We start from the raw sequence: 12,341 nt of genomic DNA, 5'->3' as shown, positions 1-12,341 counted from the left end.
TATGTATTATAATAATAATAATATTGGCTGGCATTTTTCGTGGTCTATCAGATACATTCCATCCAGCTACTCATCTTCGACTCGTTCAGTATCATGCTAGCTGAATGGAATATATCTGATATACCACTCAACACCAGCCAGTATTATTTAAATACGTTACTCAGATCCACGATGAATTTCATATAGAAAAATACAAGTTTATTGACACAAGAAGATAAACTTCATATCTTCAAGCCAACGTGTGATTTTCTTTTTATTATATTGATACATTCACAAACAAAAAGTACCCAAATTTATCACAACAATATTGATTTCCTCACAAGTGAGGAGGTTGGAAAATATGTTACTCAATGTCCCGGATGTAGTTCGCATGAAGAATACGAGTGGTGTATTTCCCAGTAGAACACTCGTGTCTATATAATTTTTTTTTTTGTGTGTGTGTGTATATGTGATTCACATCTAACTTTTTTTCTTTGCAGCTCTATGAAAACTTTCTCAGTGATTTTGAGCACAGGTAGGACGAACATGTAGATATCTCCTTTATAGAGAAAAGTCAGTCGTCTGTAATCCTGTTGTCCCTGAACGACACTCCCTGGAACATTCTTTTTTTCCCCTGAATTAATGCGCATTTAAAATAAATAAATGGAGATAATGAATAATTATTTAAAAATCATTATAGAGATAATTACATCATAATAATGAGAACATTCTTCTTATAAGTGATTTTTTTTTAATACTTTGTACTGCATAAAAAGCTTGCTTACCCAAGCTTTCAACTCTATCCAGAGTCTTCGTCAGGGGGAAATGACGTCACTTCGAGCATGCATTACGCATGCCCGAAAGAATGTTGTCCCAAATATCTGGAAGCTGGTACCGGCCCCCGTCTCGGTTCAGGGAGGGCTTGAGGGTTCTGATGTAGATGGCTTCTCGTGCACCTCGTTTAAACCAGTCCGGCTCCTGGTCTAGAATTTTCACATTGTCTAGCTGTATCCTGTGTCCCATGCGGTGTTTGTGAATATGTTGCGATACCTCTGATGATATCGAACTTGGGCATCTATGTTCCATGCACAGTATCTAGTTCGAAGAGATCGTTCGGTTTCACCAACATAAGAAGCATTACACTTCTCCTTGTCACTCCCCTCACATTGAATGAGGTACACAGGCAGTGGTGGCTCCTGAATTTTTTTTCAGGGGGGGCAATTTTCCCCCGTTATGTCTACACGGACCATAAATGTCCACAGGACTGAAGTAAATTGACCTAGGTAGCAAGTCAATTGGCCGAACTTGTTTTTGCCTGGTAAATTCAGATATCAATATAGACAATATCTCTTCTCTCCACTAGGTGGCAACACTGAACAAGTTAAAGGTGGCAAACTAAGGTAGCCTAGTAAACTAGACCCACCCGCCTAGCGGCCAAAAATATTTTTGCCTATGAGTGGGTCTAGCCTCGGACCATATCAACAACACACCCCGGGCATCAAATCGTGCCCGCCAATCACAACGCAAGGTTTTTGTTTGGATTCTTTGGGCGGGCTTTTGCAGGAGTGACGACAAGGCTGCGCGACGCTGGAGAAAGCACAACAGGAATGGCTACGGCTATTGAACAGCGCTCGTTTGACTTTGCTTTGGAATCAGTTTTAGAAGAATTAGACTTGGAGTTTTCGTTGAAACATGAGCAGGAAGAGGCTCTCCGCTCATTCCTTTTCAAGAAGGACATTTTCGCTGTTTTGCCGACCGGCTATGGCAAAAGTCTGATCTACCAGCTGGCTCCGCTTTCTGTCGCTCTGACTACGTCACAGTCACTGTTGTGCTGATTGGTCAGAGCGTTGGCCTATACGCACAGAGACAGTTTGAAAGACAACGGGTTGTTCCTACCCACACCCTTCGGAAATGTCTATGACCGAGACCAGACTAAATATTCACATTTAGTTTGGCTTGCCAGGCTAAAACTAAGGAAGATTTGCTTTGAAGCCTTCAAAGCAAAATGTTTGGCATCACAATCAATTAATATTACATTACTCATTTATTTTCTCATATTTTTCCAGTATTCTATAATAAGTAGACACAAATTCTTAATTATAAACATATTCTAATTTCTTCATTCTAAAGAATACAATTAAAGTGGCAGGATATAAATCCAAAACAAGTGTTTATTTAAGTTTTGAAAAAGATGAAGAAAAGCATAACCATCAAACAAACATGTGCAGCATAATTATGTGTTTTTTATATGGAATTGCACCATTTTAACAACAAATAATAAGTAATTCTAAATAAATTCTGCAGTTTTTTTCCCAAGAATTCCTCCAGAAAGCCATGCCTTAAAAGGAAATTTAAAGTATTACAAGCATGTCAATGAACACAAAAGGCTTTAGTTATTTAGCTATATACACACAAGGTTACACAAGGTTTTGTAGTCAGTGCAACTTGGCTTAACAAGTTGGAAAAAAGGTAAGGTGCTGCTGGCTCCAATGAACACACATACTGTACAATATATAAAAACTGAAAATATGCTTAATTTACACCAAGTCAGAGAGAACTTGAGGCTACTGAAATATTCCAAGCATGGCAATGTTAAACTGCCATTGGTAAAACAAAAACATGGCAATGTTAAACTGCCATTGGTAAAACAACTGCCATTGGTACACACACACACACACACACACACACAAAAAAAAAAAAAAAAACCTTTTGCCTAGTAAATTCAAATATCAGATATCACTGTACCGTCTGCTGTGCTGCTTCCAGGGTGGAAGAGAACGCAAGGGTAGCAAAAAAGAGCATTGACTACATCACAGCCAGCTAGCCAAGTTTTCCGGTGGTACCAGTTCTTGTTAAAACCTCTTGAGTAGGTCTTCTCCCCCTTCGTAGACACTTGCTTGATGTTTAAATTCGGTCTAGGAGGTCCTAGCTGTTTGATTGCCGTTTTCTCCTCATTGGTACGACGACTAAAGGGAACTTCTTTCAGAGACGCTATCGTATTGTTGCACTCAACACTTGCCATCTTCTTCATAGAATGTTCACACATTTCCCGCGCAAGTTGCATTTTCCAGCCCAAAATTATGTTCAAAACCCGCCAAAATGCACTTAAAACCAATTGGGCGGGAAACCGCCCAATCTGGCAACACTGCGCGCGACAGGCGTATGACAAAAGCACGCTGCTTGTGCTAGCACATAAAACCTAATAGAAAATGCATTGGGAGCATGATTTTTCGAAAAAAACGTACGTACCATTAGTGTCAATGGGAGATTTTGGGGCAAATCTGAACCTGACAGAAATCGCACCAAAAGGGCGTGGCTATACCAGGCGCGACCTTAGCCTGATTGGACGATAGCATTACTGTTGCCGTGGTAATAGGAGTAGATAAAAAAAAAAAAATCTCCCTGTTTGGGAGTGCGTCGCCCAAATCGCCCCTATTAACGAGCCGCCAGTGTACGCAGGTCCACATCGTTCACTAGCAGGAGTAGGGTCCTTAGGCCTCACCAGCAACTGTCGTAAAGTGCTGGAGGGCTTGAAATGCAGTTGTACCCCATACTCCAGAAACACCCGTCTTAGCTCCTCTGGCAAGTTTTTAACATACGGCAGTGTAACATGAGAAACAGTTCTGGGTTTGGCTGTCACACCCTCCTGTGTTTCTACCATTGGTTTGGGCTTCCTACCAGACTGTTTTAGCACCCGTGTCGGGTAACCACATCTACTAAGGGCCTGATTGATGTGGTGCAGTTCTTTAGGCCTGTCCTCCGGGTCAGAAACCACAGTGTTAGCCCTGTGGTACAGGGTTCTGACCACCCCTAGTTTCTCGTCGAGCGGATGATTTGAAGAGAAGGCTAGATACTGGTCTGTATGGGTTTCCTTACGATACACTGAAGTGGACATAGTTCCATCAGAAGCACACCTTGACAATGTGTCTAGGAAAGGCAACTCCCCATTTTCCTCCTTCTCTGTGGTGAACTGTATGTCTGGGTCAATGGAGTTTATATGCATGGTAAACATCTGGGCGTGTTCCTTAGCTAGCTTCGTGTACGTGTCATCCACATACCTGAACCACCACCTGGGTGGGTGGGGTGCCGTGGATAGGGCTTTCTGTTCAAAGTCCTTAATGTACAGGTTACATGGTATCAAAGACACGGGTGACCCCATGGCAGCCCCATGGACCTGGTGGTAGAATTTGGATGGATGGATGGATGGATGGATGGATGGATGGATGGATGGATGGATGGATGACTTTATTCATCCCCAAAGGGAAATTAAATTGTCATAGCAGTCCGGTAAATTTGAACACAATAAAAAATACAATGAAATAAAATAAAGTACTAAGGTCAAAATAAAATAACATACTGAGGTCAAGAGAATAAAAAACCCCCACAAAATATAAACAAGATATACACATACCTTAAATAATATACTATGAATATGTACATAGAATGTACAATAGGATGCGAATATTGCAAAAATATGATATATAATATCAATACGGATAATATTCCCACATCACATTTCCCATAGTAAACACTAAATATACGTTATACTATGTTATATGTGATGCAGAGGGTGACAGGTAGAATTAGTCCAAATGTGTGATCATGGCTCTAACAGAGGTAGATGAGTTGTAAAGTCTGATTGCCGTGGGTAGGAATGATTTCCTGTATCATTCCTTGGAGCAGCGGAGTTGAATGAGTCTGTTGCTGAAGCTGCTCTTTAGCTTGTCCAGTGTTTTGTGGAGGGGGTGAGAGGGATTGTCCATGATTGCCAACAGTTTTGTCAGAATCCTGCCCTCACCACCCCCTCCAGGGTGACCAGTTTAGAGCCAACAACAGACTCTGCCTTCCTGATCAGTTTATTCAGTCTGTTGGCGTCCTTTGTCTTGATGCCCGCACCCCAGGACACCACAGCAAAGAAGATGGTGCTTGCCACAACAGACTGATAAAATATCTGCAGCATCTTGTTGCAGACATGAAAGGACCTGAGCCTCCTCAGGAAATAAAGCCGACTCAGGCCCTTCTTATAGATGGTCTCTGTGTTGGTGGACCAGTCCAATTTGTTGTCCAGTGTAACACCCAGATACTTGTATGAGGCCACCATATCCACATCCGTCCCACTGATGCTGACTGAAGACAGCAGGGGCTTGTTCCTCCTGAAGTCCACCACCATCTCCCTTGTCTTCTTCACGTTCAGCTGCAGGTGGTTCTCCCCACACCACTTCACGAAGCGGTCGACCAGGTCCCTGTACTCAGCCTCCCCCCCACCCCCACCCACCCTCAATACACCCAACAATCGCTGTGTCATCAGAGAATTTCTGCAGATGACACGACTCAATGCAGTACTTGAAGTCTGAAGTGTATGTGGTGAAGAGGAAGGGGGACAGCACAGTTCCCTGAGGGGCCCCAATATTACTTATCAGACGACCAGACACACAGCTCTTTAGTCTCACAAACTGTGGTCTGCCCGTCAAATAGTCATCAATCCAAGTGACGAGGGGAGCACCCACCTGCATGTCCTCCAATTTAGCCTTCAGTAGTCTGGGCTGGATGGTATTGAAAGTGCTGGAGAAATCGAAGAACATGATGCTGACTACAGTGTCGGGTTTGTCCAGGGAAGAATAGGCCTTCTGCAACAGATAGATGATTGCGTCATCAACCCCAACATGGGGCTGATATGCAAACTGCAAGGGGTCTTGTGATAGGCGCACCAGCGGTCTGAGGTGTGCCAGGACCAGTCTCTCCATTACCTTCATGATATGAGAAGTCAGTGCCACCGGCCTATAATCCTCCAGTGCAGCAAGACGTCCTTTTTTGGGCACTGGGACCAGGCAGGATGTTTTCCATAGTACTGGCACTCTCTGAAGGTGTAGGCTCAGGTTGAAGAGGTGCTGGAGAACTCCACAGAGCTGGCTGGAACATGCCTTCAACACGTGAGGGCTGATGCGGTCCGGTCCCACAGCTTTCCTCTGTTTGAGCCTCTCCAGCTCTCTCCTCACCTGACTGGATGTGATGTGTAGTCCAGGCTGGGGAGTCGGGGGTATTGTAGGGTCTGAGGTGAGAGTCAGCAGCAGATTGGAGGTTGGAGGTGATGAGGGTAATGCAGAAAGGTGTCTGCTGCAGGAGGTGGTGGGGGACTGGGGGGGCTTTGGGGATATCCTAGGAGCGTGGGGTATGAAAAGGTTCTTGGTGAGTGTCTGTGAGGGGGAAGGAGGTAGAGGTGGCTGGAGTGGTGTATGACAAGAGGTAGTGGGAGGAAGTGGGGAGTTGTTACTTGGAGGATCAGTAGGGGGGCAGCTGGAGGAGGGGGGGTTGGAGTTGAACCTATTGAAAAAGATGTTCAGCTCGTTCGCACGTTGTTCGTTCCCCTCAGCTGCACCCCCACCTCTCCCCTGGAAACCAGTGATCTCTCTCATCCCACCCCAGACATCCCTGATGTTATTTTTCTCCAGTTTGTGTTCCAGTTTCCTTCTATAGTTGTCCTTGCTCTCCCTGATGCTGTGTTTAAGCTCTCTTTGTACCCATTGGAGTTCTGCTCGGTCCCCTGATCTGAAGGCCCTCTTCTTCTCATTGAGTACGGCCTTCAGGTCACTCGTTACCCACAGTTTGTTGTTTGGGTAGCAGCGGACCGCTTTAGTGGGGATGATGATGTCAATGCAGAACCCAATGTACTCCGAGACACAGTCAGTAAGGCCATCAATGTCCTCACCGTGTGGCTCATACAGAGCCTCCCAGTCTGTGGCCTCCAGTGCTCCCTGCAGTGTTTCCATGGCCTCAAGAGACCATTTCCTCACTGTCCTCACCGTGACCGGGTGCTGCTGAACCACAGGCTTGTATAATGGAGAGAGCAGGACTAGGTTGTGGTCTGACCTGCCCAATGGTGGCAAGGCAGTGGAGCTGTATGCATCCTTAACATTTGCATACAGCAGGTCTAGAGTCTTATTTTCACGGGTGGTGCATTTACCTTGGAACGTGAAGTACATGCAACTGACACACAATTCGAGCAGTTTCGTCACTTTTTCTGGAGACGTGTTGGTACGTTCATTCAGGGTGGGGTCCCCTTGCAGGCGGCGGAGAACAACATACAGGGCCTTATCGACTGGTACACTCATAAACAAGGCACTAGCATCATAGCTACGAAGCTCTTCATCAGAGCTTTTTTTTTTTCTTTTCCGTTTCTGGTTGAGAGTACGTCGTGTGCATTCTGGCTGCCGCTTCTCACCGGAGCTTTTTTTATTTTATTTTCTCTCCTTTTTTATTTTTACTTTTTTTCTTTTTTGTGTGTGTTTTGTGTAGTTTGATGTTTGAGTGTTTTGTCCGCCGCTTGTGGTGTAGCTCCGGACCCAGTTTTGGGCATCGGTCCCCTCCAGGCCTTGGTTTGCTGTGGGTGATGCCTGTGCTTCCAGCTGTGGACTGCAGTGAGCTTGTTGCTCATTTTGGCATCGTGGTTGTCCAGCGCTCTGTGCTTTAATGCTTGGCGTGATGTTCCGGGTGATGTTGCTCGGTGGCGTCGCGGTGGCTGTGCAGGCGGTTTGGGACATACCAGCGCTCTGCATGGCGGTGCTTCTGTGCTTGCTTTGTGGATCCATGGCGTGGTGTTTGAGTGATGTTGCTGGTGGCGGCACGGTGGCTGTGCTGGTGGTGTGGGACTTGTTTTCGTGCGCCTTTTGGTGAGACTGTGGCTGCTACACCACTGGAATTACATCCTGACCCCTATTTGGTGGACTTTTTTTTTTTTCCCTGCCTATAATTGTAAAGCGTCCTTGGGTTTTAGAAAGGCGCTATATAAATTGAACCTATTATTATTATTATTATTATTATTATTATTATTTATCAGGGTCCACCACACATTAGCCACAAAACTGTTTGGAGTTCTTAATATGGTAGGGGGTCTTGCCCACTAAAGGTGACAGTATGTCTGCTACATACCTAGCTGAGTTGTAGGAAATGGATCCTATACTGCTCACAATAGGTCGGAGTGGCATGCCATGCTTATGTATCTTAGGTAGGCCATAGAACTTGGCTGGACAGTCAGTGGTAGGATACAGCCGGCGGTGCAGATCACACCTTACATTCCAACAATTCTCTGAGAACCTCTGCAAACCGTCTCTTGTAAAGATTGGTGGGGGTCCCTTTTTAATGGCTTGTAAGTTTTCTCATCTTGTAACAAGGCATTACATTTGGATACATACTCATCAGTGTCCAAGATGACAGTACACCTGCCCTTGTCAGCTGGCAAAATCTTAATATGTTCATCCTTGGAAAGTTGTTTGATGGCCTTATGTTCTTCTGGGGTAATATTCTGTTCAATTTTCCATGTCCTTGCACGTTTCACCGCCCCCAAAACCCGAGATCTCAGTTCATTAGCGTCCCTTGATTTCAAAGCACGGCTAGCACATTCAGTAGCAACTACTACGTACATCGTGAACTGGCACCTTCTGCGCCGTGACTGCGAAGTTCAGCCCCTTGCTGAGCACAGAAAGCTTCCAGATATTTGGGACAACATTCTTTTGGGCATGCGTAATGATGTCATTTCCCCCTGACGAAGACTCTGGATAGAATTGAAAGCTTGGGTAAGCAAGCTTTTTATGCAGTACAAAGTATTTAAAAAAAATCACTTCTGATTACAAAATTGGCTGCATAGATGAAACTTTTCGACATGATTCTTCTTATGTTTTTCAAAAAAATATTCACTATTGTTACTTTTCAAAAAGCGGACTATATTTTTGATTTCTTTGCTCATTTGTCACTGCACTGATTATTTGATTGTATATTTCCAGAATAAACCCCCTGTCTCTGGTGGAAATTATTCTCTATGTTATCAGACAAATCACAGGTGAGTGTAAACCCTTTTTCTTGGATAAGAAACTTTTTTTGTCTTCTATTTTATTTTACTTTATCAGCTCACTGTTATGTGGTGTGGCTTAATTATTTAGTGAACAGTTTTATGCAGTTGCTTTAAAGTGAGGCAACATAAAGTGAGTCCAAACGTAGAGCCAATAAACATTTCAAGAAACTGACCAAAAACAATGTATATAGAGTATTTCATATTTCGGTGCAAAGCTTGGAATAAGGCCCAGAGCTCAGGAGTGTCCTCTCCCTGTGATTTATATAAAAAGAATCTCAATTAACTATTTATTTATCTAGAAATTACACAAGGATATACTATTTTAAAAATCCCATACACCCACGGCCCCATAAAAAGTGACATAAAATTCATTAAGAGGTATAGTTTTTATTTTCCTCCAATTATACACTCACTGGCCACTTTAATAGGAACTTGTTCTTGATAATAAGATCCCTGTTCTTGGCTGCAGGACTGGAACTCAATGTGCTCTTCTGCTGTTGCATGCTGAGATGCTTTTCTGTTCACCACAGTTATAAAGAGTGATTTATGAGTTACTATATCCTTCCTGGCAGCTCGAATCAATCTGTCCATTTTCCTCTGACCTCTCTTATCAACAAGGCGTTTGTTTCCACCCACAGAACTGTCGCTGACTCGCTCAGCATTTTTTATTTTTCCTCACCATTCTGTGTAAACTCTAGAGACTGTTGTTTGTGTGTGAAAACCCCAGAAGATCAGCAGTTTCTGAAACACTCAAATCAGTCTATCTGGCTCAAACCAACACCCATGCCACAGTGAAAGAAAGTCACCTTTTGAGATCACAATTTTTCCCGTTCTGATGTTTGAAGTGAACATTAAGTGAAGCTCTTGATTTGTTTCTGCATGATTTGATGCGTCGTGCTGCTGTCAAGGGATCGGCTGATTAGAGAACTGCATCAAACAGCAGGGGTATGGGTGTTCCTAATAAAGTGGCCGGTGAGTGTAAGTCCTGTTGCGTGTTATTTGTTACATAATAAATGTAAGTTCATGTAGAAATGATTACATGGTTATATTTCCCAAGCTTTAAACAGTACCAGACCGCAAACTACAATTCAGGATATAAAGAGAAATAAGGTTGATAATGCTAATAGTTGAATAATTTACATAATTGCAAAGAAGGTGGAATATCAATCACCTCAGACTGCAAGACATCTACAAAGACATGTACATGCAAACACACTCAGTGAAAGTCCTGGCTTATTTTATATATATATATACAGTGGGGCAAAAAAGTATTTAGTCAGCCACCAATTGCGCAAGTTCTCCCACTTAAAAAGATGAGAGAGGCCTGTAATTTTCATCATAGGTACACTTCAACTATGAGAGACAGAATGGGGGGAAAGAATCCAGGAAATCACATTGTAGGATTTTTAATGAATTAATTGGTAAATTCCTCGGTAAAATAAGTATTTGGTCATCTACAAACAAGCAAGATTTCTGGCTCTCACAGACCTGTAACTTCTTCTTTAAGAGGCTCCTCTGTCCTCCACTTGTTACCTGTATTAATGGCACTTGTTTGAACTCATTATCAGTATAAAAGACACCTGTCCACAACCTCAAACTGTCACACTCTAAACTCCACTATGGCCAAGACCAAAGAGCTGTCAAAGGACACCAGAAACAAAATTGTAGACCTGCACCAGGCTGGGAAGACTGAATCTGCAATAGGTAAGCAGCTTGGTGTGAAGAAATCAACTGTGGGAGCAATTATTAGAAAATGGAAGACATACAAGACCACTGATAATCTCTCTCGATCTGGGGCTCCACGCAAGATCTCACCCTGTGGGGTCAAAATGATCACAAGAACGGTGAGCAAAAATCCCAGAACCACACGGGGGGACCTAGTGAATGACCTGCAGAGAGCTGGGTCCAAAGTAACAAAGGCTACCATCAGTAACACACTACGCCACCAGGGACTCAAATCCTGCAGTGCCAGACGTGATCCCCTGCTTAAGCCAGTACATGTCCAGGCCCGTCTGAAGTTTGCTAGAGAGCATTTGGATGATCCAGAAGAGGATTGGGAGAATGTCATATGGTCAGATGAAACCAAAATAGAACTTTTTGGTAAAAACTCAACTTGTCGTGTTTGGAGGAGAAAGAATGCTGAGTTGCATCCAAATAACACCATACCTACTGTGAAGCATGGGGGTGGAAACATCATGCTTTGGGGCTGTTTTTCTGCAAAGGGACCAGGACGACTGATTCGTGTGAAGGAAAGAATGAATGGGGCCATGTATCGTGAGATTTTGAGTGAAAACCTCCTTCCATCAGCAAGGGCATTGAAGATGAAACGTGGCTGGGTCTTTCAGCATGACAATGATCCCAAACACACCGCCTGGGCAACAAAGGAATCCCAGGCGGCGAAGAAATGTCTTCGTAAGAAGCATTTCAAGGTCCTGGAGTGGCCTAGTCAGTCTCCAGATCTCAACCCCATAGAAAATCTTTGGAGGGAGTTGAAAGTCCATGTTGCCCAGCGACAGCTCCAAAACATCACTGCTCTAGAGGAGATCTGCATGGAGGAATGGGCCAAAATACCAGCAACAGTGTGTGAAAACCTTGTGAAGACTTACAGAAAACGTTTGACCTCTGTCATTGCCAACAAAGGGTATATAACAAAGTATTGAGATGAACTTTTGTTATTGACCAAATACTTATTTTCCACCATAATTTGCAAATAAATTCTTGAAAAATCAGACAGTGTGATTTTCTGGATTTTTTTTCTCATTTTGTCTCTCATAGTTGAGGTATACCTATGATGAAAATTACAGGCTTCTCTCATCTTTTTAAGTGGGAGAACTTGCACAATTGGTGACTGACTAAATACTTTTTTGCCCCACTATATACATACACATATATATATATATAATCATCTCGTTATCTCTAGCCGCTTTATCCTGTTCTACAGGGTCGCAGGCAAGCTGGAGCCTATCCCAGCTGACTACGGGCGAAAGGCGGGGTACACCCTGGACAAGTTGCCAGGTCATCACAGGGCTGACACATATACACAGACAACCATTCACACTCACATTCACACCTACGGTCAATTTAGAGTCACCAGTTAACCTAACCTGCATGTCTTTGGACTGTGGGGGAAACCGGAGCACCCGGAGGAAACCCACGCGGACACGGGGAGAACATGCAATCTCTGCACAGAAAGGCCCTCGCCGGTCACGGGGCTCAAACCCGGACCTTCTTGCTGTGAGGCGACAGCGCTAACCACTACACCACCGTGCCGCCCTATATATATATATATATATATATATATATATATATAAATAAATAAAAAAGTGTTCTTAATATGTTTGTATCATTGTAGAGGTCTTTAAATTATCATAACATCGATGCACTGTCTCATATTCACTTATATTTCCACTTCATCCTCGACAGACCCAAATGATGCAATTACCTTTCTTGAGAAGACCAAAGAAAAGGTAAGAAACAGATTTATTATCTATCTGTCTTTATAGAACAGCAGAAATCT

The 12,341-nt window shown here is 43.5% G+C and overlaps 1 protein-coding gene across 1 annotated transcript in view; it reads left to right on the top strand.

Moving 5' to 3' along the window:
* The window catches only part of LOC132899190 (26S proteasome non-ATPase regulatory subunit 13-like), a 40,326-nt gene that overhangs the window by 6,301 nt on the left and 21,684 nt on the right, over positions 1-12,341 (top strand). Inside the window, exons 3-5 of the mRNA XM_060940890.1 lie at positions 480-514; positions 8,757-8,812; positions 12,248-12,291. Coding sequence (XP_060796873.1) covers positions 480-514; positions 8,757-8,812; positions 12,248-12,291 — 135 coding nt within the window. The remainder of the gene's footprint in view (positions 1-479; positions 515-8,756; positions 8,813-12,247; positions 12,292-12,341) is intronic.

This window comes from Neoarius graeffei, chromosome 15, assembly GCF_027579695.1.
Source record: "Neoarius graeffei isolate fNeoGra1 chromosome 15, fNeoGra1.pri, whole genome shotgun sequence".
Taxonomy (NCBI): Eukaryota; Metazoa; Chordata; class Actinopteri; order Siluriformes; family Ariidae; genus Neoarius; species Neoarius graeffei.
The sequence above is the reverse complement of the archived record's forward strand: the minus strand, read 5'-3'. Positions and strand labels throughout refer to the sequence as shown.